Below are 21,658 nucleotides of genomic sequence, written 5' to 3' on the forward strand. Positions count from 1 at the left end.
TACGTTTGATATTGTTAAACTACAGGGCACTCAGCTGTACAATTCACTGCAATCATAGCAAACATTCCTGGTGTTGATGATATAAGAGTTAAAAGAACTAGGCTAAATACATACACACATATTTTATATATTTAAAATATGTCATTTGGCTACTTGAAAATATTATTATAACCTAATAATTATCTACTTCTGAAGAAATATTTATTTAAAATTAAACGCAAATTTTACGACAACCTACTGTACATACAATTTTTGGATGTCATTTTTTAAATGTCCACCAGAGGGCACGAGAACATATTCAATGAAAAATTAAAAGCTCGTGGCTTTGAATTTATGAGGTATCAAATGAAAGTATCAAAACAGCGTGTACAAAAGTGTTGGGTCGGTACGTAAAAAAATCTTTTGAAGAATTAATTGTTTGTTTTGAATTTGCATTTTACATGATACACATTTGCAGTTATATATTTTACATTATAAATTGTATATTTAATACTTTTCACGTTTTCTATGGTTTCTTTTATCTTTGAGTTTTAGCGAATATTACCCTAAGGTTTATACTGTATGGGTGCAAACACAGAATATGCCAAACAAACGTATAAACAATATATATTGTTTACCATTAAATACTTCACACCTCTTTATTTTGAAAGCTTACTTCAGCTATTTTGGTTAAAATAAATGCCAGTTAACTTTGAGAATAATTAACCCAGTTTTTTTCTAGCGCTTTTGCATTGCATCAGTAGAGATATAAGAAAAAAACAGAAATGTATCAAATGTATAGAATACATGGTATTATTGCAAAGAAATTCATAAAATGTACATTAGAGATACAGTCGCAGTCATACATTTTCACGTCGTCAAAATATTAAGGTCGCTCGTTTAAATCACCAGAATCAATGCACAAGTTTCTCATTAATAAGACAAACACAACAGCAAGCCACATTCTACCAGTTTGTGTCAAGTGGCTCGCTGCTCTGATCGCGGTTTCCGATAACCGTGATCGAATAAAGTTTGCCCGCTGTCTGCGCGCAGACGATCCAACCAATCACCGCGCGCCGGGTGACGTCACCGAGATGAAAGGGAATTCTGCATCAAACACGCGCAACAGTGGAGCGAGATCACACACAGGACGAAACTTCCAGGGCTCCATGTTTGCAAAGGTTTTGCACGATCTGTCCTCTGTGTCTCAGGATCATGCGCTTAGACTTTAACTCCAGTTCCTTGCAGGTATTCGGATTAATATGCACGAACGCAAGTAAGTAGAGAGACTCGTTAAAAGTGCTTTTGTCCGGGACGTGGCTAAAGCTTTGATGTACGTGCTGATCGGAGATCAGATTACAGGCATCAGATCGCAGCCATCCCTTTGCCTTTGATCTGAGCTTTTAATGTTGTGCTGGACTCGGGAGGGCTTCAGAGCTCTGCATTGAGCAAACTGGATCACAACTTCACATATTAGACGATCAAGACTGTCTGGGCTAGATCTGGGTAAGAAATCCTTACACCATGAAACATAATAAACAAGTTTGAAACATGTTAAGTTAATCTGACGTTTGTATTCAATTTGTAAACATTTTGTGTGGTATAATAGGCTGTGGTGGTTTAGTTAAAATGCTGTATGAATTATTTTAAAGCAATACAAATAATTGTACTTTTGAAACCAGTACACTGTATAGAAAGATTTGTTTGCTAGGAATTCACAAAATATTGGTTACAATTATACGTAAATTTAAATCAAATAAAAGTCCTATATGTAAAATTTTCTATAATGCTTTTTTTTTTTACAAAATAAAGGCACAATACAAAGACATTTGCTGTATACATACGTCAAAAAATAAGTTACTTTTATTAATTAATACATTATTATACATGGATAAATGTACCTAACATTTATAATGCTTTGATTTCAATGTGTATTAAAAAGATGCACCAATATAAGAGGATTTTGTTTCCAATTCAGCAAGTTTTCTCCTTTTCAGTGGCAGGATAGCAGGCTAATAAACAGTTATCAATCAGAGCCTTAATGTAAATAAAACGGTAATATACATAACTTAAACATAAAACATAAAATTATTATTTATTTCTTACTGGTACTCAAATCTGTTTTGACCAAACTTTTTTATATTCGTGCTTCACAAATATGGGCTGCTTCAAAAACCAAACCTTGTCTCCCTTTTGTAGTTTTATTGTATCCGTTCCCTCCAAAATGTATTTTTTTTATTCCATGCAAGAAAAACACACACCAGTTTGAGATTTAATACCGAATTGTGTCCTACATTGTACTTCATCAAAGTATCGTTGCTTTTACAGTGTACGTGGGAAAGACCTTTGAAAATGCCTCGGGCAGTGATTCTCTACAGGTTTCCACTTCAAAGGATAATTGCGATTGCATTGTGTGTTATGGTACGTTTAATTTACATTAAAGCCTCATCCGTTTGCTAACTCACAAGTCTAGTCAGCAACAAGTGTAGGTAACAGTCTGATACTTGGCTAGTCTGTTTGTTATACAGTATTGAGATATATTGAGAACACAAATGAGATCTTTACAGTGCACATTCAGGTTGTAGTAGTGTAGTATTGTCTATAAACTCACATATGGTTAATAAACCTCTTATAAAATAATAAATCATGTTTTTATTATGTGCCTTACAGTTAACAGTAAAAGCAGAGGAGAGGAGAGGCTGCAGAGAACAGGAATACAAGGATAAGTTTGGAAATTGCATTCCCTGTCGGCAGTGTGATGCTGGGCAAGAGCTGTCTAAGGTATGGCCAATACTTCTTTACTAGCCTATATTGATATTTTATATCAACTGATAATATCCATAGTGCTTTCTTTGAAGTCTTAACTTCCATATCTATAAAGCTGTCTTTTCTAGTTCACCCACCACAGTCAGTGATTTATGCGCAAATATATTTTGATGGTTTTAATTCAAGCTGTTTATAAAACGGCCGAGATTTAACTATGAATACGATCAAATTTGAAACGAAGAGAAACGTTCCCATCGCAATCACTCACAGGGTTTCATTTCTAGACCAAATGGACTAAAAGCAAAGTGCAGCTTTAGAGTTGGCCAATAGAGAGGGAATGCCAATGTTTTGAATAGCTTGTCGTGACCAATTATTTATTGCTTCCTCCTTTTCATAAAGAGAGAGAGGGTAAACCACTGTTATTCATTGTGGAGCACTGGCCACGCTTTAATCAGCTACACCCACACTTGAGCCTTGGCTTTTATGACATTGCCACCCTTGAGAGTCGCAAGTCCTTGTATACGTTGTATGTTGCGATTTTTACTATACGAAAATTCTAAACAGAAGTCTGCACAATGTAAAGCTTAGGTTTGTAAATCATTAAACCGTTCATGGTCGGGTAAATGCAGGTACAGGCTGTCGATATGTACACATGTAGTGCGCATGTTTTTTTTTACCGCATGACTTTTATGTTGCTTGTTTCAGTGTAAACACACACTTATCGGTTATACGCTTCAATGCATCGAATGTTTTTCGGCCAATTAAGGCTATGAAGCCTGAAGCCACGGTGAATGATTGCCTTCTTTTTCCATTCAAGTACTCATGGTTTACCCTGTACTATTCAAGGACAATATCAAGCATAAGATCTAAGGAAAAATGTGTGTTCTTAGTTACCTCTGCATGCAAGATTTACTGTATTACAGTTAGATTTTCATATGTTAAAGGGGTCCGAGTATACTCTTGAAGAAGTTTTGATATCGTTTTTGTGGTGTACTTGATTAGGTTTTGATTCTTGATCGTTCCAGAATCACATCGATTTTTGCATTATTGCAGCACCTCTATAAAGCCTTCTACAGACATCTTAAAGGGCACCTATTATGGCCTTTTTACAAGATGTAATATAAGTTTCAGGTGTGCCCAGAATGTGTCTGTAAAGTTTCAGCTCAAAATACCCCACAGATCATTTATTATAGCATGTCCAAAATGCCCCTATTTGGTTGGAGCAAAAAAGCGCTGTTTTAATGTCTGTACCTTTAAATGCAAATGAGCTACAGCTCCTCACTTGCTTACAAACAGACAGTGAGCACTTTCAGTTAAAACAGATCTGATTAATACAGTATGGGAAAACAGTATCTAGTGGACAGAGTACAACTCGCTGGGGGTGGAAACTATGGTAATGCAGGACTGTAAGTGGGCGGGGCTTTATCAGAGTGACCTCACATTCATAAGAGAACCAAAACGGCATGTCTAATGAGACTGCTTTGGTTTAATGAGGATTAAAAACAAGGAGCGGGTGGATTTTTTTCATCGTAGGGTGGTTGTGTTCACACTCTCAACACACATTTGTGACCCGTCACGGAAACCAGTGACACAAGTCGGCAGCACAAGTTTAGAGAAAATGAGAAACAAAGTTGTTTTTTCAAAATTTGTGATTTTCATTTTATTGCAGAATCTGATAGTTGAGATCACGAAGAAGCCTCTCCATTTTGAGATAGCAGTTTATGTATATTTAAAAGCATACATTTTGCGGTTGAAAAAGGCTTGTTTTTCCGGAGATTCTAGCGTGCAGCGGGGGCGTCATTGTCTGTGTGTATATTTACATACTGTATAAGCTTCTGTTTTCGCCTCCGCCCCCAAAGGGAACAGCGTGACTACTAAATAAGGATAGTTCACCCAAAACTGAAAATAATGTTATTAATGACTTACCCTTATGTCGTTCTAAACTCGGAAGACCTCAGTTCATCTTCGGAACACAGTTTAAGATGTTTTAACGTTAGATTTAGTCCGAGAGCTAAATACAGTTTCCATGTCCAGAAAGGTAATAAAAACATCATCAAAGTAGTCCATGTGACATCAGTGGGTCAGTAAGAATGTGTTGAACCATCGAAAATACATTTTGGTCCAAAATAGCAAGAATTACGACTTTATTCATCATTGTCTTCTCTTCCGGCTTGAGCATGAAGTCACGTGACTGTAGTGACGCGCTGCCCTGTTCCTCAGACATGTTTGCTAAGTTTTTTTTTCACACTTATAGTGTGCGTCTCCCCAGACTGTAAACGAAGCTCGGGCGCACAAAAAAAAAGAAAAATAAAAGAAGCTGGGGCGGAACAAATAACAGTCAGTAGCATCATACGTCAGCCGCATCACTGACTTTATGCGGCGCTGCAGTCGGATGATGTCAAAGTACTGCGAGAGCTCTTCAAGAAATCTTACGGAGTAGTTTAATTTCGACTCGCTAATAAAAATCTGGCATATGTCTGACGATCGTCGATAAACGATAGCATCGTCTATCGGCACAACCCTATTGCAAAGCATTGTTTATTTGACTCGTACGTGTACACAGACGTTCGAAGAATGCACATTGCGACAAATGCAATGAATCTCCTGGGCTACATAGTACATTCTCCTGTACGCGCATGCGTGACTTACGCATATTCTGATAAAAAAATTGCTTCACGCGCACCGGACCCTTGCTTATGCGTAAATACGGCACTATATTTCTAGCTTTAAGCTCAGTAGTGTCTTCACGTATTAACTTTTAGCGACACATCGCGTTGATCATTTGGTCATTTCATGTTGCGTTTTCATTGGCTACTCTGTAGGTGTAGGTCGTAGGATCATGCAACATTTCTGACTCTGCTAGAAAATAATCGCAGGCTATCTTTGATAAGGCCGTCTTTAAATCTCTCTCACTGCATGATGAAGGATAACCGTTTAGGAGCCATGATCATAGAAATTGTCACAAATGTTTCACGATGGCAATATCACTTAGAAATTTATATCGCTTTATAAAGTCTCTCCTTCGAAAATTATCTGATTGGTCAGACTGGTCTAGTCTGTTGTGATTGGCCACCCACTTAGAGTGTTTGTTGGAAATGTCCTGCCTCTCACCATAAATGTGAGTTTTAGGTATAAACAGTAACAATGGCATCAGTGTTGCTTATCACTTCAGTTTTGCAAAAAAATGTAAACACTGGGGTATCAGATCCCTCTATTCCAACCAGTCTTACAGCCAATGATATACGTTTGGGGTGGAGATTTTTGTTTGCAGACCCGATGTTCATATCAGTATTTCTGCAATTCATCTGGTGATGCTTGAGACAGAAACTACACTGTAAAAACTCACTTAAATGTTTAAGTTTAAACAACTTGAATTAAATAGTAATTTCAACTTTTTTTACTAGTTAGAAATGGCTAAACATTATAAAAATAAAGTTGTAAGAATTTAAAGGGACACCACTTTTTTGAAAATATTCCCATTTTCCAGTTCCACTAGAGTTAAAGCAACACTAAAGAGTTTTCATCAAAGCTGGCTTTGATTGGATTGTAGGTCTGCCGTAAAGCAAGTTTTTGTAGTTTTCACTCGAACTACAGGACTGCGACCCGACGGTTGGAAACTTCTTTAGTGCGGTTTGCCGATAGAGGGCTACAAAGGGAATGTGAAAGTGCCGTTCACCCTGTTTCGAGTGGATGAACAACTTTTTTTGAAACGTTATTTTAAGGTAAAAAAAAACTCTTTGGTGTTGCTTTAAATATTTTCTTTTTACCGTTCTGGAATCCATTCAGTGGATCCCCGGGTCTAGAAATGATATTATGCAGCAGCCGAAAATAGTCCCCTTAGTAACTTTCAATAGCAGGGGACTATTTTCGAGCACTGCATAATATCACTACGTCTGATGCAGCCATGTTATAGCGGCAAAGTCCTTGATTATTACACCAGAATGAGAGTATAGTTCCTAGCCATATCTGCCTAGAAAATCACAACTTTTAGTTTTCCGTCGGTCTTAGTACACGATTTAACTACAGAAGTGTCAAGTTGTTAATAGGAAAAAATATCAAAACTCTTTGGTTATTTTTTAGCGTGATGCTAATGGTCTAATCAGTTTAGTTGTACATTCAATGGATTGTGCTAAGCTATGCTAGAAGTGGTAACGCCAGACCCCGAGATCGGCTAAATGGATTGCAAAACGTCAAAAATCAAATATTTAACTCTAGGGGAGCTGGAATATGAGTCTCCCATTAAGCCCATTCCAATTTATTTAATTTTTTTTTTACCAACTCACTAGTCAGGAAATTTGAAATGACATGTTAATTCAAAAATTTAAAGGGATAGTTCACCCAAAAATATATTCCCTTTATTCAAATCATTTATTTACTCTCATGCTGTTACAAATACATGTATACATTTCTTTGTTCTGATGAACATGAAAGAAGATATTTTGAGGAATGTTTGTTACCAAACCGTTCATAAGCCCCATTTACTTCAATGGGGCTCATGATCAGTTTGGTTACAAACATTTTTTAAAAATATTTTTATTTGTGTTCATCAGAACAAAGAAATGTATAAAATAATATAAAATATGACAGATTTTTTTTGTTTGGGGTGAACTATCCCTTTTATTTATTTTTACAGTGTACGCGCTTCAGCTCTTGCAACAGCTTAGCTTAAAAACAATCCTCACACCTAAATTTAGGTTTTTTTTTGTTCTTCCAGACTGTTAGTTTTGTAAGAGCACAAGAACAGTTCATCTGAGTTTCTTTTGATGATTTTCAGAGATCCTTGACTAGTAAAACGGCTAGTACAGCCTCCACCTACACAGAAAATTTCACCTGACAAGTCAGATAATAGCAGAGATAAAGTTAAGATTAGTTAATAGGCGCTTTGCAATTATCTGTTAAAGTATTTTGTCAGACACCGCAACTGAGAGAAGTCGAGGCCTTCAGATGAACCGTCTTCTCGCCCGCCCTCAACCAACGTATCCCATGCACATGTGCAGATACTTCAAAACAGACCTCATAAACATTTCACATTCCTGCCCGCTAAACGTCATGGATTGCATCTGAACTGTAAAGAAGTTGAAGGAAAACCCTCTTAGCAGCTGTGTTGTACAAATGTTCATATATTAACAGTAGTTTATGAAAGAACAGTATTAAAAGGTTTTATTTCACTCTAAAACAAAGAGAAAAATATTTTGCACATCCTTCCCCAAAAATGTCAATGCATTTGGACATTACAATTACTTTATAATAAACTTTTAAATAAAAATGGGTGTCACTACAATACATTTAAGTAGTGAATAATAATAATAATTATGGTTAGTGTTTGTAGCATGTAATTATGCACAATTTACTGTTATTACTGCAGTAATACATCATGTGTAACAAAGACACTGTGTTACCGAACAACAAACTGTGCACAATGCAAACAGGAAATGGTCTCGATGTGTTTTGTGTTCACATTTCAAACCTTTCTATTGGATGAAGTGAAAAGTTCAACCTTTCGATTGATAGAAATTATAGTTTATAATAAGCAATAGAGTTCAGGGTAGTTTACTGTGAGTGTTTGTTTTATTGAACAAGACAACTTCAAAACATTTCTGTGTCTGAACATGCCTGCTTCCTCCTCTATCACATCCCTACTGCTGTTTTGCTTGGCATTTCACTCACATCTGATCTGTAGATAGTAGAAAAATGGTACTTGCAGGTACTGGTTTGGAGAGTCTTGTGAGACAAGATTGTTCTCAGTTAATGGGAATCTTAAAACAAGCTTTTGTACAGAAAAGAGTTCTTGACTTCTCATTTGTCCATAGACGGTTACCTTTAAACAGATTTGATTCATCGAGTATGTCGATCACAAATTGCACCCTACATTTAAACTCCCATTACCTCAATAGGATCATGCACTTTGAAGCTAGGCCATAGCTCTGGAGCCATATTTAGGAGCTTGAATTCTCACAGCTTTTTTATCCGATGCCCAGCGATATGCATCAACTCGCTTTTTACTTTAAAACGAGTATAGCTTTTTATTTCACCATCCCTCCATCCCATTGCCTTGGTGGACAGAAAGGCCTTATTTGGTGTGCAGGCAGACAACAACAGCTGTCATCCTGTTCGGGCACCCTACATGCAGTCTTCAACAAGGCCCATGTTGAGAGAGCCAAAGATTGGCTTAAAAAACGTCTGATCCCAGGGCCAAGCTTTATGGAGAGCTCCTGTCTTTCCCTCTCTCACGCAGGCCAGTAATCCATGCCCGCAGTGTGTGTTTTTGTGCTGCTGCGTGTGGGAAACAGGATCGCGGTGTAGAAAGAAGGTCCCTGTTTGAAGCCCATCGCCAAGTAAATGATATATGAGCCTCTTCTCTAATCCAGCTCAGTGTGGTGGAAATGCAGGCGCTCAACAGTGGCCCAACTGGGGACAGGCAGCTGGGAAAAATGCGACGGGTGGTATCGAACCACAAAGGTCCTCTTACTTTTTTCTGCATTATGTCGCTGTGATGGAATGTAAGTGATGGTGATTGTTTGAAGAGTTGTATTCGCTTAAAGGAACAGCTCACCCAAAGATGAAAATGTTCTTATAATTTACTCACCATCATGCCAGCTTAGATGTATATGTATATAGATTTCTTTTCCAGTTTAACACAAATTAATAATTTTATACTAAAATGCTGTCATCTTATATGGGGCTCAACCATAGGCGAAGTTTGGGAGGGGGGCAGGGGGACTTTGCCCCCCCAGACCAGAGCCAATAAGGATTAAGTCTGAGCTATTAATAAAATAGAAATATAAGAATTCATGTTTTATTTGTCTAATTGTAATACCGTTTAGGAATCCATTCAGCTGATTTCCGGGTCTGGCGGTACCACTTTTAGCATAGCTTAGCACAATCCATTGAATCTGATTAGGCCATTAGCATCGCGCTAAAAAATAACCAAAGAGTTTCAATATTTTTCCTATTTAAAACTTGACTTTTCTGTAGTTACAATGTGTACTAAGACAGACGGAAAATGTAATGTTTTTTCTAGGCAGATATGGCTAGGAACTATACTCTCATTCTGGCGTAATAATCAACGACTTTGCTGCCGTAACATGGCTGCAGCAGGCGCAATGATATTACGCACTGCCCGAAAATAGTTCACTTGGTAACTTTCAATAGCAGGGTACTTTATTAATCCTTTAAGACAGTGGTTCTTAACGTTATTCCTGGAGGCCCACTGCCCTGCACATTTTGTATGTCTCCCTTATTTAACACACCTGATTCAAATCATCAGCTCATTAGAAGAGATCTCAATGAACTGAACTGAGTCTGCCAGATAAAAGAGACATACAAAACATGCAGGGCAGTGGGCCTCCAGGAATAACGTTAAGAACCACTGCTTTAAGACATATAAACCATATTTAAAAAATCATGAAGCCCACTCTCTTGCTAATCTCGAAGTATTGCAGTACCTTTTGTTTTTCTTTAATTCCCCCCCAAGCACAAACGTGAAAGTCTGCCTATGAGCTGAACGTGGCAGCTCCAAAAAGCGCATTAAAGTAATCCCCATGATTCCAGTTTTGGGTTAATATATGTCTTTTATATACATACAGATCACTTTAGTAAGTTAAAATATGGCTGCACAATGATAAAAACAAATCTCATTGGTTTTTGCATGTCTCGTGACAAAACACGCATAACGATTATATAGTTTGATGCTTACGATCTGCAGCCATATTTGGACTCACTCACTATTGGACCATTTGGAAATGTTCTTTTAATGGATTGCACCTGTAGCCCAGTAGGATTCACATGTCTGAACCAATTTTTGTTTCTCTGATTTAGAAAATACCCTCAGTCGATTTGGTTAGGGATAATCATAGCTTGCCATGCATTAGATGATTTCAAATGCACAACCCGGAGGCAAAGAACCACCCAACGCAAGCCATTGATTATCCCGCTTATTTCTTGGTAATTTGCCAAGTTATAGACAAATTAAAACTAGTATTGCTGTTTGCAGCGCAATATGTGCATTTTTAGTCAGTTACAGCACGTTACATCTAGCCTGGTCCAACCAGACATTCGTACATTCATTTCATTTGTACAGAGAGTCTGGCCACGCTCCATTGCAAAGCGTTACTTCTGTTAAGGAGGGTCATCTGTTAAAGTTTAAAACTATTGGATCTGCCCAGAGTCACTCAGGATCAGCCAAAGCCAATCGCTAACGTGTGGTCGTGACGTATATCATGCGAAACCGGCCGGAAACAACAAGTACGAATAATCAGACCAACAAAATTTAGCAAACCTGGTTTTTGCTCCGGCTTTAACTTCTGTATATTCGACAGTTTTGCAACAACGGACCGAATAGCTTTTCTCACGTCTTTCTCCGCTGCCATTACTGAACTACAACTCAAACTGATGCACAACCTCAACGTCATCTTTCTTAGCCACCCCCCTCTGTTCGCTGATTGGTCCTGCAGATTTTTGCAGGAGAAAACAAAACTCTACACAGCAGTCCCAGACATAGTACTGAAGCGAAATGAAAATTAAGCGGAAGCACGTAGGAGGGCGGAGCCAGGCTACGTTACATCTGCCCACTTTAAAGGGATAGTTCGGCCAAAAATGATATTAAACCCATGATTTACTCACCCCCAAGCTGTCCGAGTTGCATATGTCCATCGTTTTTCAGACAAACACATTTTCAGATATTTTAGAAAATGTTTTAGATCTTTCAGTTGATTAAATGTAATGTTACGGGGTCCACGTCCTTCAAGTCCAAAAAATGAGCATCCATTCTTAACAAAATAAATCCAAACGGCTCCAGGATGATAAACAAAGGTCTTCTGAGGGTAATCCGCGCGGTGTTGTTGTAGAAATATCCATATTTAAAACTTTATTAACGAAAATAACTACCTTCCGGAAGCGCCGCCATTTTAGTCGCGTCCGCATTCAGGATGAGAGCTTACGCAGCCTACGGAGGCTACTCTGCTGCTGCTCTGTGCCCCCGCCCTCCGAATTTGTCATACGTCACTAAGAAAAGTGCGTACACTACGCTAATACTCTCTCCTGAATACAGAGGAGTCTAAGATGGCGGCGCTACCGGAAGGTAGTTATTTTTGTTAATAAAGTTTTAAATATGAATATTTCTACAACACCACCGCGCGGATTACCCTCAGAAGACCTTTGTTTATCATCCTGGAGCCGTTTGGATTTATTTTGTGAAGGATGGACGCACTTTTTTGAACTTGAAGGTCGTGGACCCCGTAACATTACATTTAATCAACTGAAAGATCTAAAACATTTTCTAAAATATCCGAAAATGTGTTTGTCTGAAAAACGATGGACATATGCAACTCCGACAGCTTGGGGGTGAGTAAATCATGGGTTTAATATCATTTTTGGCCGAACTATCCCTTTAAATAATACACATAAGGGGGGGGGGTGATAAGATTGCATTTATTTTATTTATTAATTTAGAGAGAGATTGCGTGTATGATATATGCCACAGGCATCTCTTAAAGCCGAAGTTTACTTCAAGTATTCTTAAAGGGATAGTTTACCCAAAAATGAAAATTCTGTTTTCATTTACTCACTCTCATATTGTTACAAATCTGTATAAATGCCTTTGTTCTGATAAACACGAAGGAAGATATTTTGAGAAATGTTTTTAACCTCAACCCAATCATGAGCCCCATTCACTTTCATAGTAGGAAAAATAATACTATGGAAATTAATGAGGCTCATGAACGCTTTAATTGCAAACATTTCTCAAAATATCTTCCTTCGTGTTCATCAAAACAGAATTTTTGGGTGAACTATCCCTTTATATTTAAACACAGGAATGATGCAGTGCTTTAACATTAAATTTATTGAAATGCATTAATACAATTAAAATCAAATAAAAGTTTGTCTAGAAAAAGACATAGTATATGCCACTTTCATCTCTAATACAGTAGCTAAAGTTACTTCAAGTATAAATATAGACACATAAATGATTGTTACTAATGTTTGAGAGTAACACACTGTGATGAAACTGACTGCCTGAAACTATCTGTGCATTAAAGGATTTCATTGCAGACCTTCCAGCCAATCAGAATCAAGAATTCCAACAGACCATGGAATAAACCTGTTTGTGACACACCAGCTTTGTATATTATAACAGTATTTAAATTTTTGGATAAGCTGTTTCTTGAAATCAAAAGTGAAGGTTGGGCGAGACAGCAGACAGGATTTTTTGGTTAGCTTAAATGCTAAACAGACAAAACTTGAAAGCACAAAATAATCTGTCTTGAATTAGTTTGACAGTGCCAGTTTTCTTGATAAATGTGTTTTCCAGATTAGTGGATTCTGTTGAAATGCTGCATAACGCATAATTTCATAAAGCCAAGTTTCAATTATATATTTGGCACCGTGAACACTGAAAACATATCTGTGCAAGATTCCCAAGAAATATATCGTTACAAAAAAATTTAAAACAAGCAACCATCTTTGATCGATTACCGTCAGTAGGAGTTTTTAAAAACTGACTGGTATTGGTTTTTGATGTGGGTGGACCTGGAAGGAAAAACGCTGTTTTGGTGAAACTGATTAAGTTAAGATTTCATTAATATTTCAGGTCATGGAAATATCGCTTCTTTATGTCTAAACTCAAGTCTAACATGCTTCACAAAAACATACCCATGTTGTTTGTTCCTGAAGGGAAAATCGTTCACAATCCATCCGAAAATCCTCTCAGCTCTCGTTGGTGAGCGAAATACCAGCGAGCTGTTTAGCTAAAGGCAAATCTTTTGTTAAACTCTTCATTCAGTCGGCTCATTTTGGTCATATAGATACGTCTGCTTGTGGCGTCTTTGTGTCGTTGTGGCTGTATGTGCAATCGATCCCATATAATTACAAAACCTGCATCGTTTTAAATCTTTTATTGAAATAAATAGGGCAGTATTTAATGAACAATGCTTTGGGTGTTGTCTTGTGTTATTCAAGGGCGAGTGAGAATTTTAGACATCGAGACCTCTCCTCATGTTTCCATCACATGTTTTGGATGTGCATATGTATGCAATAAACTCAGGAAGGATCTCAAAAAAAAGTGTGGGTATCCACAAACCAAATAAAAATAATTAAATGATATATTATTTTCAAGGACTTTTAAAATATTTTCGAACCAGCCTGTTTGTTATTGCAAAGTAAAACAATACCAATACTTATTACTGTAATGGGACCCTTTTAATTCTTAACTTACAGTAGTCATTAAAAATGTTGGGTTGTTTGAACCCATGCTTGGTTAGATATAGACCGTTGGATTATAAATAAACCTTGTGTTTGGTTGTTGTTACCGAACTATGAGTTGAAATAGCCCAGCATAGGTTCATAACATATTGATTGGTATCATATTAAAGTATTTACTTTCTAATGCATACACTGCAAACCGAGTACTTTTTCATTTTACATTTTATTGTGGGATGCAAAATGTGTTGCAGTACTGAAGTTTCTTAAACGGATAGTTCACCCAAAAAATGAAAATTGTGTCATAATTTTCTCATCCTCATGTTGTTCTAAATCTGTATGAATTTTGATGAACACAAAATAAGATAATTTGATAAATATTGGTAAGCACAAAGCTGACATTTCATTTTGTTTTCCTATAAGAGTTTGAACCTTCTCTTGCAGACATTTGAATTGTTAAAACATTTTAAAACGTTGTATTTCTTAATTTTTTTTTAATTTTGGGAAGTATTTTCTATATCTGTGTTATGCATACCAAAACCCTTTGAATGCTAATATCCCTCACATGCATGCACCGTTAACCAAAGAGAGGCCGCTGCAATAAACTCCCAATAAACCAACAATGGGCGTCCCCGTGGGCCTTTCTCATTCAAATCTGGAGTCCTTTAGGGGCCTAGAGCAGAAGGCTGTCCATTGATCCCGTGAGAGTCAGAGAGATTATTGCCAGTGTAAGATAGACTCTCTCAAAAGAAACTTGGCCTTTGTTCATGAGGGGATTCTCACACACACACTGGGATCATTATTTCATCTCGGCCTCTTGTTAGTCCACATTGGCGCTTTTCTTTCGCCCCGGCTCACCCCGACCTTCCTCAGCAGTGAGATATCTTCCGTTAATCCTTGCAGGAATGTGGCTTCGGCTATGGAGAAGATGCCCAATGTGTGCCCTGCAGAGCCAGTCGCTTCAAAGAAGACCGCAGCTTGCAGAAATGCAAACCCTGTCTAGACTGTTCGCTTCTCAACCGTTTCCAGAAGGGGAACTGCTCCACCACAAACAACGCTGTATGTGGAGACTGCCTGCCTGGGTGAGTCAGCTGTAAGATTTTAAAATAAAGGACATAGGTGTTTCCCAAGACCACAGGGTGACCACATGCTTAAGAGTCACTTAGGATACTGATTCTGAAACACAAACTCTCGGTTAACGGGGTAAATTGTATTTATATCCAACTGTAGACAATACAAGAGCTTTTGCCATGTGAAGAAAGTGTTTTAAAGGTACAGTTCATGCTTTAAAGTCGCAATGAAAGTAAAATAAAAAACTGTAATTTGTTTTGTAATATTGTGGTATTTTTTACAAATGGTTTATCTGTGAGCTTTATAAATTTTTTAAAATTCATGTGCCCTCATAATCTTTAAACCAAAAATGCAAATCTGCCCTCCTCCTAAAAAACGATCTCTCTTTACTTCCGGTCATAATGTATGGCAGGTGGGCGGGGTCTGGGAGAATATCGCTGCGAATTAGCAACACGACCCAACTTCAAATGATCCAATCAGATCTCGATGGACAAATTCAAATCCAGCCCTGCCTTACTTCATTTCAGAGGCCGGTTTTACTCGGATACACGTCACCACGGAGAAAATTAGGCAATTGATACTTCCGTTTCATGGCGACTTTAAAGGGGTCATAACATCGTTTTTTTTTTTTTTTTGTGAGGTGCACTGCAAAAACTTTTTTTCAAGAAAAAAATCTTAGTATTTTTGTCTCGTTTTTAGTAAAAATATCAAAAAATTCTTAAGTTAAGATGCTTTTTCTTGATGAGCAAACGTTTTTAGACCAAAAATATCAAATTTAAGTGATTTTGAGCATAAAACAAGCAAAAAAATCTGCTAATGGGGTAAGCAAAAAAATCTAAAACACTAAATTTAAGAAAAATGTTAATTGCTTGTTTTATGCAAAAATCACTTAAATGTGTTTTTTTTGGTCTAAAAACTAGACTTATTTTCTTGGGTTGTTTTGCTCATCAAGAAAGAGCATCTTAACTTAAGAATTTTTAGATATTTTTACTGAAAACAAGACAAAAAAATAAAAATTTTGGTCCTAAAACATTCCAAATTAATTATTTTTATATTTTATTTATATATACAAATATTTTTATTTATATTCTTCCCCATGTTTAGACCTGCGATGAAAAAATGTAATGAAAAAATCTTCGGGTATAATTGTCAATGTGTATAATAGGCTAATGTCTTAGCCATACAATTTGTTTGTATTACTATGACGAAACTAAATAGAACTTCACCATCATTACCGGTTTAAAACAAAAATGTTACAGTTTGCAAGATTACGGTTGCATGACGCAATCCTAAAGCAAATATTTTTAGCAAAGCTAGCAACTTATTGTGCCTTGTTATCAAAACAATCAATGCTAAAATGCACCGAACAAACACATAATTCAGAATTTACGCCAATGAAGTTATATGTCAAAATATTGATGGGAATTTGATTTCCCACGTTGTGACACCTTTAAGTTAAAAAAAGAATGCAAGAGCACCATAAAATAATTATACAAGTCCGTACAATTGATGTGGAAGGAAATCATTAATTGTATTAAAATTACAAACTAAATTTGATCTTGTTTGATTTTGCCCAAAGCTGCCATATTCTTTTTTGTTACCATTCTTTCTAATTGCACGTACTACTAATATCTTATCAACATTTTAAACTTACAGCTAAATTTAACAGTCCATCTTCAGTTCCGTATTGAACAATTGTTGCCATTGTTGGTGCCAGTTGAGCAAGAGGAAAACTAACATCTAAATGGTTGAAAAATGTCATACTAGTATTCCTACCTACAGCTTACCGTGGGTTCACACCAGCCGCATTTGAGGCGTCAAATTTTGCGTCTACCGCGTCTAGTTTTAGAATTCTGATTCTAGTCATGGGGACATTCACGCGGGAATTCGCGTCATGGGAGGGGCTTCTGTGTCCCCGCTCGCTTCCTGTAATCACTTCACTAGTAAAGCAAGCCTCTGATTGGTTAACGCGGTGCGTTTTTCCACCAAAGTTAAACATTTTCAACGTTTCCCACGGCAACGCTCAATTTGCACCAAAGAGGCGGATTCGTGTTTCCGCATCCTCTAACGGTACATTCACACGGGGCGTAAGCGTTAACGCTTAACGGAAGGCTTGTCTGAAGGGTGAATCACAGTGGCTGCTACACATGCTCCATTCTTCCATAAACGTAATTGGCTGGCTCTGCCTAGGTTATTTCCATAAGGCGATCTGATTGGCTGACGCACACATTGCCGCTTGAAAAGTTGAGAAATGTTCAACTTCTGCCGAGAGCAACGGCACAGACGCGGCGCCGACAGATCCACAATTCAGTTCGGCAACGCATGACATCACCCATTTAAAGTGAATGGGAAGCGTTAACGCTGACGCTCCGTGTGAATGTGCCGTAAATGGCTCATTCGCGCCGCGAGACCTCCAGACACGCGTCAACGTGTCTTCACATTCACTTAACATTGAAAACACTCGGGCTTGACGACTCTACCGCGGCTGGTCTGAATGCAGCATAAGACCTCCACCATCAGTAGATTTGTTAAAATCAAGGTCAGGGAACAAACTCACGACCTTTGGTTAGACCCAGTCGTGCTGTTACATGTCACACAATAGCATGATTTTGAAACATGTCAGATTTTTGAAGGCCTGTTTCTCAAAGCTGTTTTTAACCACTGCAAGTTTTACCAGTTACCCCAAAGCAGCGTCCCTCTCTCACCACTTAAGCTTTTAATAATGTTTGATTACCCATAATTAAGTGCTTTGGCACAGTTATACTTGCTAAGAGAAAATTTCACCTTGAAAGTTCATCTACACCTTTTAGAAAAAAAATTTACGGGCTGTAACTGATGATGAAACAATTTTCTACATTGTAATTAAAGTGTACAGCACTGATACATTAATATAATTTTTAACTTTTTCAGATTTTACAGGAAGACAAAGTTAAGTGGATTCCAGGATATGGAGTGTATACCTTGTGGAGACCCACCACCACCATATGAACCACACTGTGAGTTCATATTTACTGATAATCCTAAAAGATAAATTAGTGTCCAGTTGATTTATTTAAACTCTGATGAAATCCACCTTAAAGTGTTAGTTCACACCAAAATGAAAATTCACTATTATTTATGTCATTTACACAATGAGATAGAAAAAGGTAATTATTCACTGAAAGTATTGCACTTTGTCATAGAGGTCAAATCAGATCTTCATAGCATTAAAGTGAAACCATGGTCCTTGGTGATTTCAAAATTTTCATCCCATCCCATGATTGTCGTTACTTTGAAAGTCAAAAAATCAGGAAACATAATAAATCTCAGCGTAATGACGTGTCACGTGAGGTACGGATGTAACGGGTCTAAATTTCACTTATACTATCCATATTCATACCATATAGAATGTACGTTTAACAGTATATATGTTTTAACGGTCGATGAGTAGGTACTTAATCTATTTCAGTACGTACTGTCACAGTATGCGGTTTTGGACGCAGGGTGGTATTTTAGGGGAGCTGTTCCTTTAAAATGGGTCTTCAAAAACAGGTTGTGTTTTTACTAAACCAGTGAAATGCCTGTCCTCCAAGTCTTAGTGATTCATACAACATGGTTCACAATCAAATAAACACCTCTTTTTACAAGTCAGTACACTCAGGCATAAGTAACAAACACAATTTTCTATGTAATGCAGTTACTTTTTTCCGCAAATACAAACAGGCCATGTTAAATGCGGTGCGCCTCACAAAGCAGTATATTGTTGTCTAGGATTCTTGGCTGCTAATTATTCTCATTTTACCCATCATTAACTACCATTGTGCATAAACCGTGTCTCTCTAGGCACTAACATAGGGAAGGACGAATACCTTTCCAAATTGACTGTGCCTTCGCCATTGGCATCGGTGGCTACTGTTTGTGTGGAGGCAGTGTGTATGTTGGATAGAGCCTGAACCAGGTCTAACACTCCTTCACCACATACATATGGAGAACTCCTATAGGCTCACAGCTTGACCTGTTGATGTAAGGAATTTTATCTCTGTAAACTTTATGTGGGAATTCGGAAAAATATGAGCATGACGCCCCACTGCTGTGTTTATTTGACCCGTTGTGCATGCAAATGTCTGAAAAGACTTCAAAACGTTTCACTCTTCTGGCATTATGTGACAGAGGGTGGTGAAAACTTAAAGCCCGATCGTACTAATACCCCTTACGTCGGTCCGGGGCAAACACGCAGCTGTGTGAGGAAGCGTGTCTTTAGAGGAGACCATAAATCCAGAAACACTCTGCTCTCCTTGGCCCATCCTGAGAGCGAGAGGAAGAAAACAGAGCATTTTATGGGTTCCTGTTGCTGCTGTAATGTTTTTCATCTGCTGCTGTCTCTTCTTGTCATGGGATATCTTTAAATATTTGGCAAAGCTTCTCACAGCTGTCCCATCTGAGGCATTTGAAGTGATGTGAAGCCAATTTATGAAGAGGTCACATGAGAGCCGGGTGTGTGCTAGGTCTGTAATGAGTGAGAGTAATGTAAGATGACTGTTTTGCTTCTGCTTTAACTTTTATTTTTATTTGTCTGCCAGGTTCGAACATCAGATAAATACCACTACTGTGTAGCTTTTCACATTGTACTTTGGGTCCAAACTAGAGGTAGACCAATATATCCGTTTTTACCAATTAGTCATTATAAACTAATGGCTAGGGTTATCGGTTAACCTCTGATGTGAACTTGACCTCTACTGTTAACTATGGGTTAGGGCTATCGATTTACCTCTACTCTAAACTATGGGTTAAGGTTTTAGCATGATCTCTACTTTGAACTATAGGTTAGGGTTAGTGCATGACCTGAACTATGAACTATGGGTTAAAATTATCGGTTGACCTCTACTCTAAACTTTGGGTTAAAGTTATCAGTTGACCTCTACTCTAAACTATGGGTTAATGGTATCGACTGACCTCTACTCTAAACTATGGGTTAAGGTTATCAGTTGACCTCTACTCTAAACTATGGGTTAATGTTATTGAGTGACCTCTACTCTAAACTATGGGTTAATGTTATCGACTGACCTCTACTGTAAACTATTAGTTAAGGTTATAGACTGACCTCTACTGTAAACTATGGGTTAATGTTATCGACTGACCTCTACTCTAAACTATTGGTTAAGGTTATCGACTGACCTCTACTCTAAACTATGGGTTAATGTTATCGACTGACCTCTACTCTAAACTATGGGTTAATAGTATCGACTGACCTCTACTCTAAACTATGGGTTAAGGTTATCAGTTGACCTCTACTCTAAACTATGGGTTAATGGTATCGACTGACCTCTACTCTAAACTATGGGTTAAGGTTATCAGTTGACCTCTACTCTAAACAATGGGTTAATGTTATTGACTGACCTCTACTCTAAACTATGGGTTAATGTTATCGACTGACCTCTACTCTAAACTATTAGTTAAGGTTATCGACTGACCTCTACTCTAAACTATGGGTTAATGTTATCGACTGACCTCTACTCTAAACTATTAGTTAAGGTTATCGACTGAACTCTACTCTAAACTATGGGTTTAGGTTATCGACTGACCTCTACTCTAAACTATTGATTACGGTTATTTGATGACCTCTACTCTAAACTATGGGTTTAGGTTATCAGTTGACCTCTACTCTAAACTATTGGTTACGGTTATTTGATGACCTCTACTCTAAACTATGGGTTAATGTTATCGACTGACATCTACTGTAAACTATTGTTTAAGGTTATCGGTTGACCTCTACTCTAAACTATGGGTTGAGGTTATCGGTTTAACTGTACTCTGAATTATGGGTTAAGGTTATTGGATGACCTCTACTCAAAACTACTGGTTAAGGTTACCGGTTGATCTCTACTCAAAACTATTGGTTAAGGTTACCGGTTGACATCTACTCTAAACTATGGGTTAAGGTTATTGTTTCACCTCTACTCTAAACTATGGGTTAATGTTTAGGTTGACCTCTACGCAAAACTATTGGTTAAGGCTACTGGTTGAACTCTACTCTAAACTATGGGTTAAGGTTATTGGTTCAACTCTACTCTAAACTATGGGTTAAGGTTGTCAGATGACCTCTACTATCAACTACAGGTTAGGGTTATGGGATGACCTCTACTCTGAACCACAGTACATTTTATTACTAGCACCAACTGTCTACCACTTGAACTAGGTAAAGACTGGGGGACGTGAACGCAGCGGTTAACTGTTTTATACACTAATCAACATTTGAAGTGGATCAAAAAAGTTCATAAACGTTGTGCTAAGACAATATTGGAATGGTTAAAATTTTTAAGACAACTTTTATGAAAGGTTTTCATCCACTTCAAATGTTGACTAGTGAACATGTTTTTTGTTGCTCTGGATTGATCACTAAAATGCCCACCATGGACAAGATATGCAACAAATTTAGACTGCTCTCTGAAGTTTATCTAAATACTTTTTATCAAAAAATAAAAAGGCATCTTATTTACACCAAACGCAAACTAAATTGGAGTTCAAATGAACCTTTGATGAGGTTTGCTGGTACACTAGAGATACACTGCATATAATTCCTCAACAGCAGCCAAGTGTGAAAGGAGAGTACAGTATATGAAATATTTCTGGGCTGTACTCTGATCTATATTTTTATCACAGTGCTTTT

General features: G+C 37.5%; 1 protein-coding gene across 1 annotated transcript in view; it reads left to right on the top strand.

The window, feature by feature from the left end:
• The first annotated feature begins 960 nt into the window (after positions 1-960).
• tnfrsf19 (tumor necrosis factor receptor superfamily, member 19) overlaps positions 961-21,658 on the top strand; it is a 32,521-nt gene continuing 11,823 nt past the window's right edge. The window contains exons 1-5 of the mRNA XM_065281601.2: positions 961-1,485; positions 2,308-2,400; positions 2,650-2,760; positions 14,845-15,023; positions 17,923-18,008. Of these exons, the coding sequence (XP_065137673.1) occupies positions 2,332-2,400; positions 2,650-2,760; positions 14,845-15,023; positions 17,923-18,008 (445 nt within the window). The 5' untranslated portion in view covers positions 961-1,485; positions 2,308-2,331. The remainder of the gene's footprint in view (positions 1,486-2,307; positions 2,401-2,649; positions 2,761-14,844; positions 15,024-17,922; positions 18,009-21,658) is intronic.

The sequence above is a fragment of the Paramisgurnus dabryanus genome, chromosome 8, assembly GCF_030506205.2.
Source record: "Paramisgurnus dabryanus chromosome 8, PD_genome_1.1, whole genome shotgun sequence".
Classification (NCBI taxonomy): Eukaryota; Metazoa; Chordata; class Actinopteri; order Cypriniformes; family Cobitidae; genus Paramisgurnus; species Paramisgurnus dabryanus.